The 27,307-nt window shown below is 36.1% G+C and overlaps 2 protein-coding genes across 2 annotated transcripts; both read right to left on the bottom strand.

The window, feature by feature from the left end:
• Positions 1-1,647: 1,647 nt before the first annotated feature.
• LOC148834962 (uncharacterized) lies at positions 1,648-4,572 on the bottom strand. Its single transcript, XM_088917709.1, has 2 exons — positions 4,438-4,572; positions 1,648-2,514 (listed from the first exon to the last, which is right to left on the bottom strand). Exons 1-2 carry the CDS (start codon positions 4,570-4,572, stop codon positions 2,002-2,004), a joined length of 648 nt encoding a protein of 215 aa, XP_088773835.1. The 3' UTR covers positions 1,648-2,001.
• Positions 4,573-11,384: 6,812 nt separating this feature from the next.
• LOC148834963 (regulator of G protein signaling 10-like) lies at positions 11,385-23,947 on the bottom strand. Its single transcript, XM_088917465.1, has 5 exons — positions 23,779-23,947; positions 20,910-21,028; positions 19,946-20,032; positions 18,257-18,400; positions 11,385-15,392 (listed from the first exon to the last, which is right to left on the bottom strand). The coding sequence occupies exons 1-5, from the start codon at positions 23,945-23,947 to the stop codon at positions 15,255-15,257; spliced, it is 657 nt and encodes a 218-aa protein (XP_088773591.1). The 3' UTR covers positions 11,385-15,254.
• Positions 23,948-27,307: the final 3,360 nt, after the last annotated feature.

The following is a 27,307-nucleotide window of genomic DNA, read 5'->3' on the forward strand; positions in this document are numbered from 1 at the left end:
TGGCAGGAGGCCTGACCTTTCAGCGTAATAGAATTCTCCACTGTCTGAGGACTGCTACTACAGAATGTGGCATTGCCTGCGAGCCACGTTCGTCACGCTGGTGCTATAATTTGGATCACAGAGACTGATGCATGTTAGTTACTGAAGTTTCTGCAGACGAGAAGATGGGTTTAGAAGGGGAGAATGTAACAGGGCTCATTTGCGCTATCAGTTTACAAAATGTGACATCACTGCCTTGATACGTGGATAACATTGAATTCTCCTGTTGCAAGAGGCCTGGCCTTTGGACATAATGGAGTTCTTTGCTGTCTAGCAAGGGGCACAGTGGCTCTGAAGCTAGAGTTTCCTGCAAACAGACAACTACATTCACCACACCAGAGTGTTCACTGGGTCATAGCATCAGCGCTCAGCTACCTGCCAAAAGATTTTTTCCAGTACCAGTTCTCAAAATGTGATTGACCTTTTATTTTCTCTCATACTAAGAAAAAGCTTAGAGGGGGGTATTTAACAGAGCATAAACTGTGATGTAGATGTATTGACTGATTTATTTTTTTGTAGTTTTCTTGTAGATTTCTGTTTTCGTAGTTACATTGAAGTTGTAAATGTAGTCGTGTAGTTACATCTTGTGGGCTCACGTTTTAAATGTCTCTTTCCAGGTACATTCAGTCTGTGACTTCGCTTTCAATATTCATATATTGTGAAGTGAAGCAGAATACATGTAGATGTGCAGTGAGTCAAACGTGGCTACAAACTGACATTCTTCATGCAAGCTGAAGTGGAGTGATTCTTTCGGTAATGGTTCACTAAGAACTAATAGTATGGACACACTGGTATCTGATGAGACCTGCATTAGACTTTTAATTAAATGGAAACTGAAGCAAGACTATTCAGCTTGGCATCACAGTAGAACATAACAGATTTTCACTTTGGTAGCACACTTTTCTATTTGTGTTTTCTCCAGCTTAGTTACTTCTCACAGAATTTCATTTGCATCTCTCTGCCTTGCTTTGTTTCCAGTCTGCCGCTTTTAGCTTTTTTCAGGCTTGTGACAGAAACCCAGACACAGATGGGAGGTGGCTGAAAGCCTTTAATTTTAATTAAATTATTTTACCATACTGTCATGCAAACATGCTGGAACGTCTAATAAAAGCTGCAATAAAAGGGCCAATTCTATGAAACCTTGTCCAATTTGTATATCAATAATATAAGCTAATATTGATTTAATTAATGCACATAAATCAACAAAGCAGCATAACATTTTATTTTAATCAAAAACATTTGGGCATATCTTGAAGAAAATAAAACAGGATATAAATTTTGAAGCTTTTATACCTGGGAACATCAGTCAGAAAAGAGGGTATGAGTGATTTCAAAAATGTCAATGTCACCTGCTTGTAAATCATTTAAAAAATGCCTTCTGTTAAAAGAAAACACCACGCCAGATTTGCATTCTTTATCTTTTAAAAATTAAAGAAATGAAGAACTATATATCCATGACTAAAAGTTATTACCTACATAGATTCTGAACAAACACAGCTAAGATTGGTATACTTGGACATTTCTTCTATACTTTACATTACCAGTACTGGATTCTCATTAATATTTCCATGAAGGCTCCTCTTTTTTTACATGCTAGAAAGTCAGCTTTTATTCTGGAGATATAAAGAAACCTATAAAACCTGCTGGACGCTCTGCCTCCAAAACTGGTGTACGAGCCCCTGGGATGTACTGAGAATAATTACACTGCATTTAGGAACAAATATTAAAAAAAAAACACTCACCTAAATTGTTAAAGTGTGTTTGTTTTTAGTTACCATCAGATCACTAAATGAGGTGGTTTTAAACAATGCTGTCATTAGGAACTCTACGAAACAATTTCAAGGAAAAAAGGACAGGAAAGAAATGTGTTTGATGATAGTTTAGAACCCATTGTCCTTCACCTCCACACATGCACCAAATGTATTCACATTCTTAAGAGAATAACTTAAGTTCTGGGTCAGCTTATGATTTGAACATCCGCCAGCTATTGATTTTGTTCCAACAGTCCGTCTTGCAGCGCTTGTAGAAATCGAGGACACTCAATGACTTGACTTTGCTGCCACGCTCCATCTGGGACCGACTCTCCAGCTGCTCATAGTATTTGGGGACAGGACCCGTAATGATGGCTGCGCAGCTGTTGCGACGACACATTCTGCTGCTCTGGCATTGCTGAGTCAGGCCTGACCTTGCATTTGGGCTATGATGAGACTCGATGTTTTTCAGCTCCATCAGCCTCTGGCTGAAGTAGTCCTGCATGTTTTGTTCATGGAATCCCCCATTCCAGTCACCTAAATCCTGGGAGAGGTGATTGCTCTCGGTGCCATTGGCAATCTCCTGGGATTTCAAGCTTTCATAGGTGACGGGTCTTACAGCACAGTTACCCTCAAACCGTGGTGGGGAGGCAGGGCTTCTCTTGTGTGGCAAGTTCTGAAAGACCGGGCTGGAGTTCGCACTTGCAGGTAGACTCCTTGAAACCTGGGAAAATGAATAAAAATTGAAGCATGGGTTTTTTATTTTATGTTCTTTTAGAATGTCCACTTACAACATACTTCATCTGGCATTATTTTGAAAATAAATAATGTGCAGTGCTGCAATCAATACAAACAAAACTTAATGAAATGGATAGTGTGGCACAGATCCCAAATAACGCACACTATGAGCAGCAGTAAAACTATAATTTTATTGGGATTCGTCAAATAAATGTGATATATACCTGGGTAATGTTCTCATACTTGGAGAATTTTAATTCCAAAATGTATTGTACTGTTTTTCTACCACTTTTGTAAAGATTTTGTAAAACAACATACAGCTAGTACAGGTCGTAGAGAGGAAAACCTTCTGCTGAAATGTGTTAAAGTAGATCATACTGAGAGGCAGTGTGGGATTATGAAATGTCTTATTTTGAAAGCTTCATTTGAGAAAATGTGCAGTGTGTTATTTTCTGAATGGAAGAAAACAGAGGAATGGTTTATGAGTTACATTCTAAAATAGAGGAGACTGGGAAAAATAGCTCTGTGTCTCAGGAGGGATAAATCACAAGAAAACATCCCTCATTGGCACTCATGCATTTCCTTCAGTTTTTGCTTTATGATCAGTTCCAACTTCCTAGGCTAGATTGGTACCAGATGGAAAGTAAGTTATGAAGGCTGTTCTAATGAGGCACAGCATAAATATTTGGCTCCAGATTACGTGTGATGTATTTGTGTGAAAGAATCTATTTACATTTATCATGTAATAAAAGCTTTCAAGAAATTGAATCTCCAAAGCTTTTGAACATCAGTGTACATTTTTAGCCTTACCTTGTTTTGTTCCTGAACAATAAATCACTATATTTATGTTTTCTCTTCTTTATTTTTTTGCACGACTTTCAGTTTGAATTTCAAAGGCTTTGATGCAGTTTTTTATCAAGACTTTAGTAACGAACCACCCTTTCATGTGGGGTTCAGACCACAGCTATTATTTTGCAACATAAATGTTGATTTTTACTACGTGGATATTGTACAGCTTTGCACAGATGTAGCTTACAGCATAACCTTCATTCTTTACAGGGCTTTTCCTGCTATGTTCTGTGGCAACATTCTTAAAGCTGTACACCCAGGCTAGTTGGATTCCAAGACACCTTCTGTTTCTTTAGAAATATTGTACTTTGTTAAAAAAATATTCAAAGTCTTGGCTGGCCACAGCTATTAGTAACAGTCATGTGCATTTAAATATGGTACACACAGAGGAAACAGGCTTCATGCCTTCACATCTTTCTAAATCATCTGAGACAGGCTAATTTTGCATTGCAGAGAAATTGTGATTTGTTCAAAGTAAAATTCAATTTTTAATGACATAATGATTCATGCATTCATCTAGCCATTCATTTTCACCCTTCTTGTCCTGGCAAGGTTTGTGGCATAATTCATGATATATTTAATTCATTTTTTACACTGTTGGTCAGACTTAGAGAGAGCTGTGCTGTTATGTTAGCTCCACATCTGTCCAATTGTTTGTATCACATTACACATCTGAATTTCCTATTAGTTTATTACATAAGAGAATTTCAGCTGGGAAGAAAAAAATGGTGAAAGAGGGATAGCTTCCAAAATAAATACATAATGTTTTGGAGATTCAATCATAATATACAGATTTTAAATGCTAGTCCAGATGGAAGAGGCTGACCACGGCTGCTTAAAAGGGCTGCAGCATAGTGTGTGATTGAGGACTTTGGATTTCAGAGCAGAGGGTCACAGCTCAAAGCCCAGGAGGGACAGAAGACACAACGGGCAGACAGATGGGTTCCTCACTCACATTACTCTAGTAAATGCCAGCTGCACTAGCAGGTCTCCAGCCCATTGTTTTGAATGAGAATTCATTCTCAATTGACTTAGCAGGTAAAATAAAAGAATTCCATACCTTGATGTCCTGGAACCCGGGATACTCCGGAATGCTGGGCAGGATACAGACTCCAGTACTGTTTGACCTCCGCCGTGCCCCATACCTTCGTGAATGAGTCCGTTTTAGATGGACTGAGTTTCCATAGTAAGGCATTATGTTTCCTAAAAAATTCCTTATAAAAGTTATCAATAAATCTTTACAATTTATTGTTCAGATTTTATCCTTAAAAACTTAACGCTCATTTAGCTGTATTCAGGGATCTCATGGTTAAATCACTGCTTTTTGAAAAATATGCTGTCAAAATAATTTGAGGCTAAATTAAAAATTATTTATCGCAGCTGCAGCTTCCCGCAAGATCCGTTTTCCAGGACAGAGCCTTGCAATTGCCTTGCTTAGGGGCTGATTGTCTTTTTCCTCTTAATGGATCCCACAAGTTCCTCACAGCTTTGGATCTTGAAAATCCATGGGCTTCAGATCAAAGTGTTTAGAGGGATTATCAGAGCTCTGCCTGCTGCTTGGATTTGCTAATGTCAAAGTCTTTTGCTCACATGAGCCAGTCCTTATCAGATCCTGGTCATGACGTCTACACTCAATTATGGATAGAATAACACGTAATTGCTTCAAAAACACCTGTTGGTTTTGCCTCAGCATTTGCCAGCTCTGTAGGCAAAAATGCGTATGCTTCTTACAGTACTTTAGTGTTAGACTGTAAAAACCAAGAAGACAGATCATCTTGGTAGATGTGGCACAATGACCACGTAACCTACAAGGCACAAAGTGTTAGTGACTGTGAGAAGGATTAATTTCCTTTACAGGAACACCTGGTGTTTATAAATACCTTCATTTCTGAGCATAAGCATTTCTTGAGTTTAATGAACAATGCTACAATGGCAGTGTTTATCATTATGGAAGAAAATTTAAATTGATTCATAAATATACAGTATACTAAGGAGGTCTTAAAATGCAATAAATACAGAAGTATTGATTGTAATATTAATTCGTTGCATTTTAAATGCCTCTTAGTACATTTTTGTTGAATATGATTTACCAGCAATAACTGTGGTCTTCTGTTCTGTTGAACTGCACTGGTCTTTTAAAGGAGTGTACACCTGTGGTTTTCGATCTCATTTATTTATTTGTGTTCCCTCTTGTTTCTTATTTATTCTTCAGCGCTCCTTCTATTTAATATGCTATATAATATGGCAATGTAGCAAGAAAAACTATCCTAAAAACTATTAAACTGAGGGGATTAAAATTTATTTTACACTGAGTTTCAAAACCCACTTTCAAAGCACTGCTCGTTACATTGAGCTAACTACCTATGTAGAAGCTCTTTAGAAACAGAATATAAAAAGCAAAAAACATAAGCAGGAATCTGTTCACAAAGTAGGAGCATAAATCAAGCAAAAGTCTACCCAGAATGTTGCAAATGAATCAAAATCAAAATGTTGCAAAACTATCTTATTGTTAATTTGAAACCCAGATAGGCTGGAGTTTCCAATATTCTCAACTCAGTTACATCTCTTAATAACAGGCTATAAAAACATTTTAGTACATTCAAGAAACAGTCATCCCTGAAAAACATTCAGGACTTGGAACTGCTACATAAACAAAGAAAAATACTTCAAATATAAGCTTTATCACCCTTTAACCTAAATTCTACAACATTATAGAAGTGACTCAGTGAAAGCCCACAAATAAAAACAAGTAATGCCTAGAAGATGTATATTTTAGACAAGTAAAAGAAAGGGGTCAAGATTAAAAAATAAAGACTAATTAAAAGGTGCTGGAAATGGTATACAAGAATATAAAAAGCAAAAGTAAAAATAATGCAGTACATAACACATTTTCACTGTATGCCTTACAATAATCTGTTTGAAGCTTGCATGGTTTGAAGCTACAATATTGCTATATTTTGCCTCATTAAATCCATTCTTACATGAGCTAGAAATCAACCTACAACATACAAATAGAGTGACTCAGGCCCTAGAACCTGAAGAGCTCCAGCAGAGCTGTCCAGTAGTTTTAAGGTCACCTGCATCTGACCGCCATATTATTAATATAATTGATATATTATTCACTATTGCTGTATCTCTGTGTTATTGCATACATAGTATAACGTAAATCAGAATTGAAATAGAGTTGGATTTATTGTCAATTAAAAGTAATACAGGAGGCCATAAATTGAAAATAGGCAATAATATTTTTTACATTCTAATTTATCGTCCTGTTTTTGAGTCTGTATACATAAAAGCTACAATGATTAATAATAAGGGAAATTAGAAGACATTATGAAAATAAATTACTTCATATGAGATAGATAAGTGATGAAAAATGTGTCCTGGCCTGATTTCTTTTTTAAAAATTGTTTGTTTTTTAAATGTTTTTAGAAGCAATAGTTTTAAACATTTCAGTTTTTTTTTCATTAACACAATCATATCATTCCATTATAATAAAATTATAATTTTTCTGGTGTTCCCAGTGAAGCAGGCCTAGATACTAAAACTAGTTCAGGATAGTTTAGAACACATTGTGGCAAAGGTCAATACTTTCTTTACCTGAAAGAAAAGCTAAAACTGAGATAATAGTGACATCTGTCAAACAACGGCTCTACACATTCTTTGACTTGTCATTCCTAAAGCCTTAGCGTAGTTAGGGATTCAAACCAGTGGCTCTTTAACGTCATTAGCAATTAAGTCCCTCTATATAAGGTAAGCATGTCTTTTAGCTCTTGTTTTTTTGTATCCTTATACCATTACTCTTTCTCTGAGCTCCAGGGTTTCTTCCTGCAGTCAGCAGACCATTCTGTTCCTTGAGATTTTATTACCAATAGATTGTTATTGAGTAATATTTCAAAAGCATGTTTGATGTTTAAAAGTATCATTTTATATTTGGTTTCAATAGACATTATTTTGCCTTTTATGCTTTTTTGCAGTCATCATCTATTTTACATCTTTCATTGTGTGACAGTAGTGCAAGTATCACTCTGTGGTACTCTAAAAACACTTTAAAAAAACATAAATAAATATGTAATGTGTAAACGTAAAAATCTAATGTAAATGTGATTCTGTACTATTCTTTAAACAAAGAGATTAGCTGCTTTACATACCAAGACTTTTATTACATGAATTTCAAGCTGAACTCAAACAACTACTCCTCATTACCGAGCAGTGAAGGACAAGCTGTAGCGATTAAATGTGTGAGGTGTGAAGTGTGTTTGTAGCAGAAGGTGTTCTTCTCCATGTGAGGGAAAAAGGCATGATGTTGTGTTACGCAGAGACAGCTGGTGGGCTCTGGTAAGAGCATTATTGAGGCGATCAACACCAGAAAATGTGGACAGGAGCTATGTAAAAAAAATCCTGTTTGTTAAAGACCTGTCTGGCATGTGAGACTGGCAACGGCATGGGATAACATAAACAAGGGGCTGCTTTTTCCTTTTCCAGCTAAGTGCTGTCCAGAAAATGTAAGTTTCTGGAAGAACCCAAGAATGTGTTTTAATGCAGCGTCTGACATCCTGCTTAACAGACTCTTTAAGCTAGTAAAACAAAACTTTCTTGTGTTGAAGCTCCTGAGTAAGATTTGTATTGCTTTATACTGTCTCTTATTCTAAAAGTTGTAAGCATGAAGGCAGCCACATGGCTTTTTTTAATCTTGTTTAGATATAAACTTGTTTACATATAAACCTCCTTTTCTATTTGGGAACAGTAATGCAAGGGTAGATAAATACGTTCAACTACCATACTGAATTTTTTAAATATTCTGAATTTGTCACAGCTTATTCAAAAGTTTGTTCCTTCAAACATTCACAATTTTATTCGGGAAACAATATTTCCTGTTCCCTTTCTTGTGTTAAGAACCTCTGCAGCAGCAAAACGACTCCCTTTGGAACATTTGGGAAACAGTAATAGCATTTACAATGCTTAGTTAAGGTAAGACCCTTAATAATGATGGAATGATCACATTAAGATGATTATTTGGATATGTCCAAGGTCTCTTCAACTTGAGTACTCCAATACCAACATGTTCAAAGCTGACAAGAAAAGAATGAGGTCATCAGTCAAAATCCTATATTTATTAACATATTTCTTATTGAGAAGTCATAATTGTTTAAGCGTTCTGAGAAAATGAACTCTGTTGTGAAAGAAGAATAGGTAAACTGAAAGACATTTAATATTAAACTAATCTAAACTAATAAGATTACACATCATATTGCACATAATATGTATATTACTACTATGTATTGTAGTTTAAATGTACCCTTTCTGTAGAATGGCATATCCTCCAGTCATATATATATAAAACATATATATTACTTTTAAAATGATACACTAATATGTTTATCACTTTAAAAAAATGAAAACTAACAGATACTGTTCAAAACTGTCTTTTTCCTGTAGGTTATGTAATTGTGTTTCTGTTTTCTAAGCATTGAGATTCCACTGCTTTGAATAACGAGATATTTTCCTTTTTAGGTTGTGAACAGTGGCAGAACAGTTATTAAAGCTGCAGAATTATGGTCATGGAGAGTGGTAGTGATGTCTCTTGGACTGTCAACTCAGTCAGGCATTACTGTTCATGTAGGGAAGCTAATCTGCACTTGGGTTATTTATTGGGTACAAGATGGATATTAATGACATCTGGTGGATGAAAATAGATTTACAGAGTCCTTGAATATAAACTTGTTAAATTATAATCTAGAACTTTCAGTTTATGTAACACATAAAATTATGGATTATAATTCTAGACTACAGCACCTGTAGACTAGAAAAAAGGTTATCAGAAATGGTTACATTTGCTTCTCTGGATAATTAACATATATATCAATATTCAAAGACAGTTAAAAATGAAGCAAAATCACACTGCCACAGTGAGAAATGACCACTTTAGTATTTCATTGCTCCGAAATAGTGTGCTTAAACCAGATTTGTTCAAACAAATCACACATTGCTACCCTAAAGCCTTAGATATCTTAATTGCAATCAGGAGGTACAATATATGTACAGTATGTACACGTTGATAAGAGACTAACCCAAAAAGATTTGTGGCTGTAATTGCTGCCAACATGGCCTCTACTAATTATTGATTCAATTGGTCTGAATATCTATGCATATTTCAGCTTTTTTTCTCTTTAGGCTTCCATTAGACATCTTTAGTTTGAATAGTCCAGTCTTTAGTAAAATGTTCAGTTAAAATATATGCATCATTTTGTAATTTCACAAAATAGGACAACACTGGAAAGGTCTGAATTCTAATGCAAAGCCTTGTATATAGAAACACACATCACACTACACCAAGACTTAGAGGAACTACTAACTGTGGTATTTAAGATTGTCTTCAGCATCACAAAATACCTCTTAGCACTTGATTCTCTGAACAATTACATTAATTACACTAAAAACACATGATCACATTTGCTTTAACGGAACACTTAGGTTAAATTACTACTGCTACTTTATCAGAACTCTGCAAAGAAAACCAGATTCATGAAGACGATGTTGAAATCCTGGATCAGAGATGTTGTATCCAGATAGCACCAATATTTCTTGAGTATCTGTAACAGCTCTGCAAGTGCATACGTTTGGTTTGTGAAACGCTTTTGCCTTTGCCTGCTTTATATTGTTAGTTATTAGAGATGTTTGCCCCAGGTGAGTGACTCAGCAGGCATCTAACTGCATTCCCAACTCAGTTACTCAGTCAACTGCACATCCTCAGCAAGACAACTCCACCCGTTCACAAGCTTTCAGAGACTTCCAGATGAGCAGATGTCTGCATGAGAATACTGTAACGTCAGTGGTGTGTAAGAGCCGGCTTACCAGAGTGGTGACGTCACCGCCCTTCCCTGTAATAGCAGGACTACAGCCACTGGGCTGTAGAGATCTCTCTTTAGCTCACCGGGCTGGGTCCCTGTTGAGTGACGCGGGAGTCCCTGGTTCGAGCCCCCGACGGTGCGGGGCCGACCTAATGCGGCAAGGCGCCCACCTGAACCCCGTTGCGTTACAATACTTTCTGAGCTATATTTTATTAAGGTTACGAGAGGTGGTTAATGTTGACGTACTTGTGTATGAAACATATTTCATAGTAAACATGATGGAACCACAGCATATGTTTGCATCACATACTGTGTATGTGCTGTAACTGGTATGTACTGTAGGTTTGCACACATACCTATTCTTTTTTTTTAAATGCACACTAATTTCTCATTTTCAACGAAAAAAGAAAAGGATGCAAAATGGGAGACAAAGGCAGTACTACCTGGAAGTTATTAACTAAGGTTTGGTAGGGATAACGACAAGTCATACACAGCTGTACTGTACCTGATCATCATTGTTACAAAATTAGCTATAAGTATTGTCCCTAGTGAACTGTCTGTAATAGTTCTCTTTGATGTGGCCTATGGTTTAGGCCACTGGATTGTCTCTATTGAAAATCTTGAGCACCTGCAATGCAGTGTTGTGTCTGTAGAAGCCTGTGGTTCAAAGCTGAAGGGAAGTACAGTACACAGTATAAACACTCTTGAGCTTGTGAACAACAACCACAGATCATTCATTTGAAAACACATGGTTAAAATGGTGTGAATTCCTGTACCATTTACTGTTAATCTGTATTTCTTGGTTTTGCAAATGCAACCAAACAATTGAAATAAAAAATCCAAGGTCTGTGTTGGGACCCTGCCTATACAGTCATTCCTAGCTTGTCAAGCTGTCCCTTCTTGTACAATCAATGAATTGACTCACAATAATTTAATAGTTAAGATTAGTAGTAATGACTAGAGCTAAATGTATAAAATTTAGATGTTCCCTTAACAAATCAGATTATGTTGCTTAAGTGTTCTCCAGAGAAGTTTCATTGTGACACATGCAGAAAGTGGGGAGTTACAGTGGGCACTTGTCCCTTCATGCATCTGATCACAGCTGTCCTACGCTGTTTGCATTTTCTGTGTGGCAGATGAACAGATCCCACAAAGATTTGCATTTAAAATCTTTTATTTATATTAAAAAAACATTAATACATTCAGACATTTAAACTACACTGATTACTTTGTTTACAAACTATCCTGAATTCCTTTCGGACAGGCTTTAGCAGGGTTTGTGTTCAGTGATTGGACCAACAATGCCAATGTCATGCTGCACTTGTATGTCTCTTGTATGTGAAACATGCTTTAGAGCACTGGATTGTTGCAGCTGACAGGCTTCATCCTGCCCTCATCACTGGTTATCTGCCCAAAGTGTATCATTAACTCAAGAATAACTCTGAAAATAAAACAAAAATAAATCCCACACAAGAGAAGCTGAAGCACAAATTTGACTATGAAGTGTTTTATGCTGCTAAACAGTCTATGAACAGCATAAATTCTGTGAATATGAAGAGTACATCTATCCATTCGATGTTAAAAAGTCACTTAGTCCTGGAAAGGATTGTGTCACCCATAGTCTAAGGAAGCACAGAGTGTGAGATAGAATTACACCTCAGGAAGAAGAGAACATACAGGCTCCACACAGAACATGCCTCAGTCCAGAATCAAAAGTCCCCAACTCCTCTGAGGCTGCAGTACTAACTACAGTAAAAGCACCACAGTGCCAGGCCATGAAGGGAATTTATGTACAAAATCAGTTGCACTGATGTAGCAGTGCAAAGAGGTTTATATATTCGCCAGTGCTCTGCAACTGATATACTAATTTTTCAAAAGCATAAAGAGATCTCAAAGATATGCAGATATCAACAGAAAAAAAGTCTTCTTTTCCTGTGATTTATTTTTCTTCCTATTATGGTGCTAGAGTGCTGTATGATGTCAGTGTCAAACAGTGTCTGACTGAGCTGAAAGTAATGATGAAAGTCTGCCCACATGTAACAGCCCACAAACTCATTTCCCTTTAGTCTCACCAAACAGTAGAAGCAGAAGTAGGCACACCAATGAAGGAAATAGCAAAATATAACCAGGTGCCCATTCAGCAATGACATTATTATTGTAATTTATAAATGTGTAGTTTCACATTAGTAAAACTGTACACTACTCAAATAAACAAAAAACACAAATCTTTATTATTCAGCTTGAAACTGATAGATCAGAACCAATAAATACAAATAATATGAAAGAGCAACAGACGTCTGTCCAGATTCTTCACTGATAAATTATAGCAAGAATAAAACTCATTAAAATACAGGAATATTGTCAGAAATTCTTGTTCTATTATATGTCTCCTGAAACCACAAGATTCACAGGATCACACAGATGTTTAAGGAAAACATGCATAAATCAACAGATCTCTCAATAAATAAATACCCACTAAATCAACAGTGTAATTTTCTTACTCTTGAAATAGTAGCAAAAGAAAAGCTTTGTTTTGGTTTGTGTAAACATTTTCTGAAAACCTCTGGTATACATTTTCCTGTGGAGGACTGAGTCATGCTCACTGCAGTATATATATGCTATATATATCAATTATTTTTGGGGACTGTATACATTTCCTCTGAAAGTGTGATAGATCATAATACTGTATGTACTGTAAGTGACAGAACCACCAAATAAGAAACCTTTTTGTTGGCAGTAGTCATACATTTACACTTAGCCCTGGTATATCTGTATTATATTTTTTATATGTGGTTTTGACAATGTACGATCAGCTGAATGTATTTGATTGCTCTTCTGTACTATATATACCGTAAACAGACCCTTCCTGGAGCTGACATATCTTTCCTGTCATCCATTAGGCTGAAAGCTATTTACTGCTTCTCATTCTCCAAATCCTACCAGGTTTGCACTTAGTTTGCCTAAATAATAAATACTGTAATAAGCAAACAAGGAAAATGTAAACGTCCCATCTCACAGGCCATTAAAAATGCAGATACACAGCATCAAGATGACCCATTTTATGTTAAAGGCAGAAGGCACAGCTGAATGTTTCACAAAGTAAGCCAATTACAAGATTGTAAATATCAGAAAGATAAAAAAACAATACATACATGCATGTACCATGGCACACAGTAATATGCCATTTCATTGCCAACTAAATAAAATGTAAACATTAACAAATGTTAATTCATTACAAAAAATTCATTCATGCATTCAAACAGACAACCATTCACTTCTGTTCCCCTTTGTTGCTTTCTTTCTCATAATGGCTTTGAAGTTTATTTTATATAAAATCAAGATAAAAACTGGCATGAAAAGCAGTGTGTAATGGACAAGTGAATGTTACCTAGAAAATATTGTGCTCGAAATACATTGGAAAAAAACCCTGCACTCTATTAATCAACTGGTTTAATATACAGCACAAGTATTTTTCACTTCATTGTAAAATGCTTAATGTGATTCCTTGCATAAAATAATGTAAAACAAGTAAGAACCCTGAATGCATCAGTTAAAATGTAAATTAATTCAATACATTACTAATTCTTGCAAGTAATTGCATATTTTAAATATTTAACTGTTGGAATATGGAACACAGACCAAAGCAAAAAAAGTGTAGTTCACTATCACATTTCCAAGATGAAATGGAGTCCTATCAATTTAAAGTCAAATGGTATTTTACCACACCCACTAGTAAACAGCATTAGATACAAAAACATTTTTAGGCAACATATATATGCACAGAAGTCACACACTGGTCTACCTAAAATCTTCCTCATTCATCTGAAAATCATATCTCATCTCTTCGCTGATCCATAGTCTCCAAAGCGTTTTTTTCAGATTGGAGTCACAATTTAAGATACAAAGCAGCTGAAATTATTTCAAAAGATTAGAACAGTGTCTAAAGATAAAGAGTAAATAAGATTAAACTGACAGACGGTATTCCATACAATGCAGTAACGCATTTGTGTTCAAATCATCAAAACTAATGAAGGTAGAAATAATTCAGCCATAAATGAACTAAACCTGTCTGGCACAGTCTTTATAGTGATGTTTAGAATCCAGGTTACACTTGCTCATTCATTGTCTTCCCAGCATTCCATACTAAACATGAACAAAAGAGGACAGAAGAGACAGCAATATAGTCTTAAATCCACTTCATGCACTTCATGTCATTTTCCAGTTACTGTACACACCATTGGTGCAAGGATTCAGACAAGGTTTGCTACAGGAAAGATTAGAATCCTTCTCAGATCTCACAAAGGCATCCTTGTCTTTTAATTTTGTATGCTGTGAAACAGTTTTTCCTCTCTCATAATCTGTAGAAAACTTTTAAAAAAATCAGACTCTTGAAGAATCACTTTGCTGTGTGGTAGGAGGAAAAAAACACTTATCTTGTCCAATCTCTATATTGCACTTCTCCACACTAGACAGGATACAATAACTCATCTGAAACAGTTCCTCTGCTTTTTAAAACAAGAAAATATCCACTTGAGGATACACAGCATCATGCTAAGTGAACCCCATTCTGCATATCAAATTATAATGCTATCCAAAGATTGTACTCTTGAGAATCATTCACATTCTGCTGGTGTTCTCAGAAGGTTTCTGACTGAAAATGCAAGCTGGGTCCACCTCATGCTTATTACTTAAGATGCTATGGGCATATAGTTCAACCCATACAATGATCAAGAGAAAAAGTATTTCCAGGAAGCTAAAGCACCAGATGAAATGTGAGTAAAATGTTTATCCTGTTATACACATCTTGCTTGTTAAATCTGGCCATTTTTAATATGGTTTCAACAGTCAAACAGAAAAGGGACACGATATAGTACAGCACTAGTCCTCCAGAGTGATAGATGACATGAGGTGTGAATTAGGCAGCTACAACCATAGTTGGAACAGCTTCCATAGTTTTTTTTCCCCAACCATAGACCACACAGAGTAATTTTTTTTCCATTTCCAAAGAAGCAGACTTCAGTGTCGGTCATGTATTATAAACTATTGAAGCTCTTTTGGCAACAGTCTCTTCACTACCACTGGACACTTTCTGGCCATTTTCCTTCAGGAAGATGTCAGACCGAAGGAAACGTTTGTAGCTGTCAAATTTCATGAGGTTAAAAATCTGGAACAGACAACAAAAAAAATATTTTAAAGGTTTATCATGGTACATTCCCCATTCAGTTTTTGTCCGAGTTGAAACGAATTGTTACTAAGTCCAATTTTCATGTTTTGGTTTGTTACACTTCTGAAATGAATGCAGTGCCATGGTTCTTGTATCAATAGTCTTTAAGATATAAGGTTGACTTTAAAGCTTAACTAGTTGCCTTCAAGGCTGTGTCCTATGTACATGTGATATAAGGCTACATCAGGCCTGTCAAAACAAGACCTTTCTTCTGTGCATCAACACACTGGAATTCATCGCCTTAAACCACAGGGAATTGAAAGACGTATTGTTTTCTTCTACTGCAAAACTATCAGTGCTTTCATAAAAATTACAATTATACAATCCTTTAAGGTCACACTAGTGGTGTTATTAATATCATTTGCCTAAATTAAAATGATCAACTTTGTTTGTGCTATTCCAGGAAGAGCTACAAAAGAGTATTAATAGAGAAAAAAATATCTAAGGCTTACCATATTTAGAAATACTGAAAACATTGATTCTGAAGCTCCAACAAATTCATTAATCTAAACAGTCGACCAATACTTGTAATTATTATTGTAAAAGTGAACCTTTAAATCATAGTGAGCACTAGTTTTTATTCCAGTATTACTGCAGTGATTTGACAAATAGTATTCCTGACAAATAACAATAATACAGAGGTGCATCTGAAATAGGCCTAAAGTTTTGGGTTGTTGATGCACACTGATAGTATCAAATACAAATAGGACTAAATGATCCCCACCAGCTACTTTTAATATAAAGTTAAGACAAATCGTAAGACAATAAAACATCTTGGACCTGTACAGTATGTAAAAAGGAAACTATCTGTCACAGACACAGTCAATACCAAGTACTGCTTGCACCTTAGTCCTGCTTCAAGCATTCCAAATTAATATTCTATGTTACATGTCAAAATGCAGATTAACTGACTGCATTTCTTGTGTTTGCTTAGGCAGTATACTCTGTATATCTTCAGATAAGAGGTTCACAAAGGTTTTTTAACTGTAGTAGTCAAATGTAAAGTGTAAACTTAAAACGTTTTTACAATCAAAAAACAATGCCCTGTATATACAGTACATAAGAATTTTAAAATGTGATGCTTCATGAAAACACCATAACCTTGGATATTTAGAGACATTTCACTTAATTGAATTAATCACTCAACTGAATCTTGTAAAATGCATGCCTTTAATGAAATAATGTATTTGATCTATTTGTTTAATCTTTTAAAAGGGCTACAATGAAAAGTAATAAGGCTCTGTGCAGTATCTTTGATTATAAATGTTCAACAGTGGTTAAGAATATTTCCAAATCATGCTCATTAAGTATACCAGCAGCATAGTGTACCTTAAAAAAAAACAAAAAAGAGAACCCTATTAGTGACACTTGAAATAGAAATATGGTCACTCCAAGCTGCAGCACAGGTCTAACAAACACACAACATACTACCAATCGAGAGAGAGTGATCACATCTTAGGGAGCTCCTACTGTATCTGCTTTCCTCTTAAAGGCACAGACCTGGTGGGGAAATATTCTGGGAGGGAGCTGCCTTGATGCAATTGATTTACTAAGAATATCGTAAATATATTCAGTGGTGCTGAAATCAAGCCACCTTACAGGCCATTCATTCCAGGAGATCTCTTTGTTTCAAAGGAAATCATCAACCATTAAAGCACAGTTCAAATCAGCAATTGATGCAAACAGATATGGTTCGGTCAGGAGTTAGTCCTGCATGTAAAAGCTGTTAGACTACCACATTTAAAGCTAGATTTTAGGTATGCAGCCTTCCTGAGACAATGAACACCCTCATATTTTTAGTCTAGTTCATTGTTTCCAAATAGATTCACTCTTATTCCCCAAAGTTTCAAGTTCGTTCTTTTATTTTTAAAACAAAGCAAAATGAGGAAACTGAAGTTCTTGTTTTCAGCCAGATTCAGAGGTATTGTGAAATTCTTTTTCAAGCACAACCTTTGTTAAGTTACAGCAGCAAGAACTCTCCACTTCCCATACATGTGCCCAAGAGATCCCCAGACTCGGCAAAAAACACACTCAAACATATTCAAAAACGGCAAAGTGAGTCTCAGTGCTTTCGAACCAAAGATCATCAAATAAAATGTAGCGTAATTTCTAGATTTTGTAACAAAAGCATTTCAAAACACTGCACAGGCTCATGTGTCAGTGGGGCAATGGTGGGGATTTGGAAAGGTCTTGCTCCTCCTGTTACAATACTATGGTTTTATTTTGGGGATTCTTGACTTCTTGATTTTCAGGGTGTAAAAATGTTTCTATTTTATAAAGTTCAAAACTCAGTACCTTTGGGGAAAATGTACAAATGTGTTTGCAAAAAACATTTCATATAGGAAAAGCACATAGAGGGTTGCTGTTAAAACACTGTTCAGATACACGTGATTTTGCAATTCCACCCAGTTCCTTAAAATCCATCCACCCGTTTTCTAACTGCTTCATGTCCCAACTGAGGGACACAGAGGAGCTGGAGCCTATCCCGGCAAGCACTGAGCGAAAGGCAGGACACGTCTTTGACGGGACACCAGTCCATCTCAGGGCACACACAGACACAGACGTGCACACACTCAAACCAAGGCTGGTACTTAAAATAATTTGTTAAAACAAATGTCTATATTTATAGCATAGTATATACCCATGTAAGAGAAATATTGAGATATATCTGTAACTTCACAAAATGAGAAACAGTCATTTAAATCAATTCTGAATATTGATATGTGAAAGAAACTGATGTGGCACTAAATATTCTAACACCTTTGTTCATTTATTTGATTTAAGTAGCACCTGGGCTCCCTTACCTGTTCCTGCAACTTTTCGAACATCAGTGGGTGTGCCTGATCCAGCATGCTCTCGTTTAGCTTGGACTGTCCTTCCACGTTCACCTGGGTAGTGGATGTGCTGGACAGATAGGTGGCGTAGATATATTTGGCTTTATCCCTGAGCTGAGTTTATAATACAAAGAAAAATAAGAAACGGTTTCACAAAACAGACCTGACTTGGATCAGCCATACAGGAGATTAGAGAAACTAAGTTCAGTAAGCATGGAACAATTTATCAAAAGTACTCTCCTATGTAGATGTTTTATCATCCTATTTTTATAATTATACTAATAATTAATAATAATTCCTTACACTTAGCGCTTGGACACTCCACTCAAAGCATGTTACAGGTAATGGTGTCTCCCCTCCACCACCACCAATGTGCAGCATCCACCTAGATGATGCAACGGCAGGCATAGTGCACCAGAACACTCACCACACTGCAGCTATCAGTGGGGAGGAGAACAGATTGATGAAGCCCATTCATAGATGGAGATTATTAGGAGGCTGACTGGTAAAGGCCAATGGGAAATTTGGCCAGGACCCCAGAGTATCACCCCTACACTTTTCGAGAAACACCCCGGGATTTTTAATGACCGCAAAGAGTAAAAGTCTCATCTGAAGGACGGCACCATTTTACAATATAGTGTCCCTGTCACTATATTGGGGCATAAGGACACACATAGGCTGAAGGGTGAGTACCCCTAATGGCCCCTCTAATACCTCTTCCAGCAGAAACCTTAGCTTTTCCCAGTAGGTCTCCCATCCAGGTACTGACCAGGCTCACACCTGATTATCTTAAGTGGGTTGCCAGTTGTGAGCTGCAGGATGATATGGCTAATATGGCTATTTTTATAAACTTTACTGTTTTCTGTTGTTATTATAGATCTGAGCACAATTATAGAGAAGGCAGAACTGAAAGAAGTGTCTGAAAAGTGGGCTTGAGATCCTAAGTTTTTTTTAAATGAAAACATATGAAAACCAGACACAACTTAGAATGGAAAGTCAGTATGCAAGCAACATTCACATGTGTAGACCAGAGCTACTCTGCTGGCTAGATCTCTGCACGTGGAATCAATGATTGTGCCACGAAATGCTAACCCAAATTTCAAACAGCCGGGTGGAAAACAGCAGCCAGTACAGAAATAGAGTATATATATAAAGTATATTTCATTTAATACGAAATATAAAAAAATAAGCACCAGAGTATCAGCCTCTTCAGTCCTCTTGCACTTAACCACATGTTACCTTGTAGCAATAGCAGATTTCTTCTACCAAACCACAGAGAAATACAGTAAATAACTGTAGTTATAGAGACAAGAGATTAATATCATGATTAGACCCTTCCTTTGAGTAAATGTCACTTGGTTATGGTTAAATGTGAATGATTTTATGCACTTTCACTGAGCAAGCCTGGATTTTCTATGGAACTGAAAGTTATAACAGTGTATATTCTTTGTTATACAGCAATAAGGAAGGGAATACAGATATTTTGTTCTTAACCACTTTGTATTTTAGGATTGTTAGACTTAATGAGGCTCTAAGGTACATAATGTACAACCATTGCCAGATACGTTTTTCTTTTAAATCTACTAGAACTTACAATAGCCCTATCAATTCTTCCCTAGACCCCATATTTTGGATTCAAGTGCAAAACTGAAGCTGTACCTTCTGCATGTCCTGGATCTTCTTAAACTCTTCACAAGCTAACCAAAACAAAACATTTTCTTCACTAAATTCTTTCTTCAGAAATTCCTGCAAAGCAAACAGCAATGCTGTTAAAGTTAGGAAATGAACTAAAAATGGAAAAACATCTCTGAGGTAGTGATTCTTTGTACTGATACAAAGAAAGTTTTGGGAAAAAAGTAGTGATTTATTTTCCTGAAATCGGTCCCTTGTCTTGAAATACCCATTACTGCAAAGAGAATTGCATGATGTGAAAAAAAATTGTTTCCCTATCTCCTGGACAACCATGCAATGAAAAAAAAATATTTCTAGACTACAGTAACAAAAGTTAGGTTATGTTCTTTCTGCACTTTAACTGATTAATTCCTAGAAGAAAAGCAAATTTCTGAAAATAAAATCAGATTGCATGTGCATTAGAAAAACAAGGAATCTATAATACATTGCTCAAAAACATACCAAAACCTAAATTAGTATATTTAATTCATTCTTGGATGAAATACTGAAACAGGCTGAAAAAGCAGTAAGTTAAAGTAAAAGCACAAGCACAGAACATACTTATTTATACTGTAGTTGTTTTTACTTAATCTCAATCCACTGGAAGATTCCTATTCTTTGTCAAAAAGAAGAGACGAGTTCAGATGATATCACTATTGTAGCTATTTTAGATATGATGCCAAGGTAAGAGGTACTTGTCAATCACCATTTAGTGTTGCATCAAGAAGGGTATAAGAACTAATGTGTAGCCAAAATGCAGGAAAAATCTGACACATCGTAAAGTATGTTCCCATAGTCTAAATGTTTCAGCCAAGTTCTTCAAACTTTTTCTGTTGAAAACTGAGCAGATATTTGAAAATGACATAGAGAATCTTTCCAAACTTACCTGGTGACAAATTAGATAAAAGCTATACACACACAACACACAAGAAAGGAAATCTCGTATACTCACTCGAAATTTCCTGACCCCCTCTGGGTCCTCTAGCAGGTTTTCTAATGAAATAGACCACTTCACTGCTCCTGTCACACACTGCTGACTTGTGCTGGCAAAAACATTGATATCTTGGATCTCTGAAAGAATGAACAGGAGATAAGGCACTGCAGAGAGCACAGGGGGATACCACGGGAAATGAGATGCGGCTATGTGAAACAGCAAACATTAATAGGACATCTGCCCAGCCAGCCTTGCTGGAACCTCAGTATGCCCTAAACTGTAAAGTGGTCACTTCAGTTTTTTCCGAATACGTGACATCAGTTTTACTTCCATGTAAAGATAGATCTTTTGCAAGTCTGTCAGATTTTATTACACGTTCAGATGGGCATTATTGTTTAAAGCCCGCAAGTATCTCCCGCAAGCTTTAAAGCTTTTATTATTTGAGGGATTACAGAAAAAATGCACAAATATCTCTTCACATTAGATTAGGAGACCTTTATCTTCCCAAATTTGGGAAATTCATTTGGCAATATTGCTTCAGGACCTTCACCAACAAAAAGAAAAACGCACACACATGCAAGTACAGAAAAATAAAATAAATACAACATGAAATGCTATGAGATGCATAATACAATACTACGGTGCTTCAGTGCAGTTTAACAATTATAGGATTGTAAATGTGACTGAAATGCTCATTTGACAGTGTTATTGTACAATATTATGGTTGCAGGAATAAAAGAGCTTTCATGTCTGTTGGTGTTTATTTTGTGTTGCAAACAACAGCTACTCCCCCTTCTGCTATATCTACACAACCTGCTATAAAAGGGGTGACTTACATCTTTCATTATCTGTCTAGTCTTTTCCTTCATTACATTTTTAGAAAGCTCAAAAGCTGTCATTTGGCTTTTGCCAATACTTCTACCGGCTTCCAGTTTATTCCAACCTCTAATTCACATATTATCACATACACAAATGAGGTAAAAGAGGAGAACCACACTGCTGTAAAACAGAGTAATCGAAGTGCAGCCATTGCACTGCGAGTTCTCATGTCAAACATGGACGCAAGTCAATGGCTACAAGTGACGACGACCACAAGCAATGGCTACAGCAATGGTGGAGATACTGTAGATCTCCACTTAGTTATGAGTGTGAGGTTTATGTATCCAGAACCACGTATTAGGCTTGAACATCAGCACTATGTTCTGGTTCTCTGGATAAGCTAGTCGCAGAAAGAATTTACAGCTTGTCAACACCAGGGTGACAAACTCTCCAGTGGGTTTAAAGTCAGTTCCTCCAAGTGGAACCAGGAAGTCACAGACTGTCATTGTAACCGTCATATTCTCCTTTTGAGTCGCGGGGGCAAGTGCTCTCACACATCATGCCAGTACAGTCAAAAGTGAAACCCAGCTTGGGGAAGGCTCCAAAAAGCCCTCTCAGACCCTTCTAGAGTTCTGTATTAGAAGAATTCAAACTTGTATTTTTATTATTTCTATCTTCTATTTGTAATTTATCACATTTAAGCATGGTGAATCTGACCCTCAAACACAACTTGTTTAAAACCACTTTAACAGCTTTTGGTGCAACCCATCACAAAGTACTGCAGCATGTGACTAAATTGTGTATGAAAGCTGAACGTTAGTCATATAATAGACCACAGTACTGAAAATAGTGCACATATTTATGCCTAAATGAAAAAGTCTCACAAGCAACTACAGTACGGCACATGATGATAAAATATTACAAGAGTACAAGCATAAAAAGAGAAAAATCAACATGACTAATTAAAAAAAATAATCAACAGTGAATTACTGTTAAATCTAAAGTATTTAGGTTTAACACCTTTCACTTCAAAATGGATAAAAGAAGACCTTAATGAAGTTAAAAACAATAACATCTGACAACACAGTTATTTAAATGAAAAGGTGACTTACATATATTTATTGGTGAAGCTCTAATTTTGCTTCCTCACCAATATGGTACGTGTCTTGTAATCATTTCTGTAAATCTGACCATAGCGTTTGAGAATTACACCCAAATTAATCATCACTGAATGCATTTTCACACTCCTAATAATAAAGGTCTGTTTACGTATCTGACCACATATAAGAATTACATATATACTGCGCTGTTACTGGAGGGAAAATGTTGGAAAAGCCACTTAATATGCAAAGAATTAAAGTATAAATTGGAAACATCAACACCAGGAAAACGCACGTACAGTACTGGTGTACGTACTGTATCTGCATTGAGGGTGACATACTGTACATATATGAAGCAACAGTACAAAGGAACAAGTAAATGTTTATTCCATGCTGAAAAGAGAAGAAAAGAAACACAACGTTTCGGCTGTGGAGCTTATGTAGCTATACATTTAAACGGTATGAAGCATGTGAAAGCATTTTATTACATATTGTAATAAACGTTCCAGATGTAGAGACTTTTGAAGTTCAAACGAAGATGCAAGTCGGCGTTATGCACCATTCACTTAAAACAGAATTTGTGAAGAGCATGAGGATAAAAAAAAACTACATTATGCAGTATCTACTTTTCAGATCGATTTTTTTTTTATTGGTTTGGCTGTTGATATTTTAATTTATTCCTCCCCCCAAACGCAAAAGAGCTACCCAGATCCTAATTAGCAGTAGTTTTGTATCAGTTTACCTAAATTTACACCAGCCCCAAATCAATGCTAGTGTTAAACCAGACACAAAACTAGCCTTTGTGTAGTTTTTGGTTGCAGACATTGACTTTCAAGTGTACGGCACATGCAGTTTGTTAACGGTAAAAAAAAACACTAGATGGAAGTTTAACGCGATAACATCAACGGGGTATGTTTTTGGTTTAAATGTACAGTGAGATTTTCTCAATTTAGTTTTTGAAGATTTACCTGAAGGCGGTCTCTTCCTGCTCAAACGGCTAACAGCCCTATTAAACATCCTCCTCTGGCAACAGGGACAACGCTGCGTCTCTCCAGCCACCTTCTCAAATTCTGATGTTGCTTTTTGAAAGCCTCTTCCTTTTTCTCTCCCCGGCAGCAGCAGTTTTCTCTGACGCATGTTGGGTGCACATCCTCTCGAGAGCTCAGCAGACGAATTTCAACCGCTGGTTTTCCTGTTCTGAGGTCAGGACAAATACAGAAAGTTTGAACCCACCCGCATTTGTTTTTCGTTGACAAACCAAGACTCCCAGCTAACAGGAACCCCTCCTGTCTTGAATAAAACTACACCAAACACAAGCAAAAGCTTGAAGAAAAAAAACCCCATGAAATGTATTACTCGATCGTCATCTACTCACTGCTTTCTGACGTAAAAATGTTCAACTGTACGTCATAGATACTAGTTCTTCATTTCTGTTCTGTTAACTTGCAAAAAAAAAACACGTTTATTTGTTTCCAAGGCGCTAGCAAGCGTGTGCTTTAAGAAAACCAAAACACTTGTAAGAAGGGGAAAAAGGGAAATGTTGTAGAGGGTTTAGTCTTAAGATTTTAAATCTTAAATATACAGGAGCAGCTGTAAATGGAAAACGTGCTTATCACAAAAGCTTGTCTTTGGGATATCTCTGACACGCTTCTTGGCATTATTTACAGAATATTTGAAAATTCACTCATAATATTTTGGAGTGCTGTATGCCTCAAACACCCTGTCAAGGGGAGCCTTGATCGAACCAGTTCCTGAAGTGATGGGGTTTTCTTCAGGGTTTTGTTATCATAAGGCTATGTGTAGGTAAACCTTAAATATACGTTTTCTGATATAGTAATGCTCAGCAGAAGACGATTACAACTCAGAGGACATACTGTAAATGACAGCACTGGGCATTCTGCAGCCTTGCACATACTCCTTTGCATGTCATTCTCTACACTGTAGAAGTTGTGCCTCTTGTGACAGAGTGATTGGAGTCAGCCAGGATGACTATGTGCCAGAATGGATGAGAATGTGTAAGGTGTACTAAAGGCTCAAGAAAACAAAAATGGGTTCTCATGGAAGTTTAAAAGTGAACTTTCATTTAGTGTTGAGAGAGGAATAATGGAAAGACTGTATTTTGCATTTCCTTAAAGAGACAGGGGCCAGCTTGGAAAGTTCCAAGCCCCTACAGCCAAATGGTGCTTGGATACTACTGTATAGCAGTAGAGATATGTGTTCCTCACAGGCAAGAGAAATCATACCTACTTGCTCCTGGGTGACAGCATGTGAAGAACAGGAGAGGATAGTCATGTGCAATAGGCTTTATCTGACAGGGTCACATCAGGTCACATCTAATGTAACTGCTGTGCTGTCAATGCCAGCCTCCCACATCAACACTACTACAGTTTGTGTAATGTAATTCCACTGAGTCAAATTCCAGGATGAAGGCAGAAAACTGACAGCTGTCCATACAGAAACCTGATTATGTGCACAAAGAAAAAAAAGCTAGAGTTCTGAAACAGACCTTTTAGAGATTATAATTCTCTGCCTTAGGACATAGACTCCCATCTTTGTTGTCTAATTGTACAGGGGACCTTCATTGTAGCAAATCAGATATTTTCTGTGAAGAGCAGATTCGAAATATGAACAGTTTAGCAGTGAAACTGGGGTATCTAAACTGGGATATGTTCTGTACTGGACTCATGGAGGTTTAAATGAATGACATGAAAATGTAGGGGAGGCCAGGACTTGAGATTTCCAGCTGGTGTCCTAGCCAGTTACTTAAATATCTTGTGCATACTGCATTAAATATCTAGATCATAACACAAGTAATACAAATAATATACTACCCAGCTCTTTAGAATTTATTTTTTTAGAAAAAATCTATACAATGTTAGAGCATTAAACATTTGTCCCATAAGATTAGACTAAAGATAGTAGTCATTGTAATATATTAATTTTAGCACCTTATTTCCTGACGTTGCCAGTGTTTTGGCATGGACTGCAGAAAAATAACAATTTTGTTAACATAATAGAGTTACAAGATGTTAACTTCTCCCATTATTTGTCATCCAAATTACTTAATTTGACTATGAGCTTCCACAATTAGAGATCTGAGTTTTTAATAAATCACTTACTATACATATAAACCAAATTTGGTGCATAAGCCAACTTAGATTGAAGCATCACCCCATCCATACAGTACATCCATGCTTCTGAAAAATATTTTATACCATGTGCATTTAACTGTACCTGGTGAAAATCATAACTAATAATTTAAAATAAAACTCAGGCAGTACAGTATATAAATAGGATTAATACTGGTTTTAGTGTGAGTCTTAAAACAGGTGTCCTAACAAAATTAAGTTCATTAAAAAAATATGTATATTACAATGTACATATACAAAATTAAATATATATAAGTTAACTTACAAATAATAGAAATTAAAGAATGGAAAATATATTTTGGTCACTAACATTCCAAGATAGAACTGAAAACTACTTTTGTGCGTCTTCCTGGTGGACATGATAAAATGCTTACAGATAATACAATCTAATATACAGCTATTAAAATTTGTGCAGTATATTTCAATTTTAACACATAATGAAGTTTTCAGTCTGTTTACAGAATCTTGAAAACTAATTTTAAAGAAATAATGGTACAAACTATCCACCTGTTAGAGAAAGTCTTAATACTCTATAGAGAAACTTGTGTTACTGTATGTTCTGAGAAGTTCTAAGTAAACATTGTTTTCAAAGGAAACAAAAAAGAGGAACAAAAAATGACAAACCACTTTAAAAATCTGCCAGTAGACAAAACAGGGATCCATCTGTGTCATAGTGAAAGAATTAGAGGGTGACTGGTAATGATTGAGCAAGAGTCTCACATTTTGTTTTTTATTTCAAACAACAGTGCAAATGATATCTGCAGTTTTTACAGGAACTTCTTTTTGATACCATGGTTTTTTAACTCTAACGTTTTCCAATACATCTAACTTTTTACAATATGATGTATGCACACGTATAGCACAGTGTATAATAATTATAATATAATATAATATAATAATAATAACTTTTTGCAGTTGTCACTTTTTGTTGCTTTAAAGCTTGCAGTCATGACACTTTGAAGTAGCAATTCACTCCACACATTCAAAGTAAAAACCAAAAAGAAAGAAGAAAATAGATCAATGAAACTAAAACAGAAAAGTCATGACAGTATTCAAACTCTGCGGCAAACCTTAATAAATTTACCAAAACCAAACCACAGAGTAACTTCAACATTATTTCAGAATAAATATGCTTATGGACTGTACCCTAAGTCAGTTAATACATTTCAAGTAATGATTCAACTAAGAAGACTAAAGAGCTTTTAGAGCAACACAACAAGGATAAAGCTCTATAAGAAACAGAACAGGAGAAGTGTATGAAAATATTTCAAATCTCTTTGATTTGAAATGGTGAAGTCGACCATTAAGAAGTGAAAGGTAAAAAGATGCTGCCTAGATCAGGCTGTCC

The sequence above is a fragment of the Atractosteus spatula genome, chromosome 5, assembly GCF_055471065.1.
Source record: "Atractosteus spatula isolate fAtrSpa1 chromosome 5, fAtrSpa1.hap1, whole genome shotgun sequence".
NCBI classification, from domain to species: Eukaryota; Metazoa; Chordata; class Actinopteri; order Semionotiformes; family Lepisosteidae; genus Atractosteus; species Atractosteus spatula.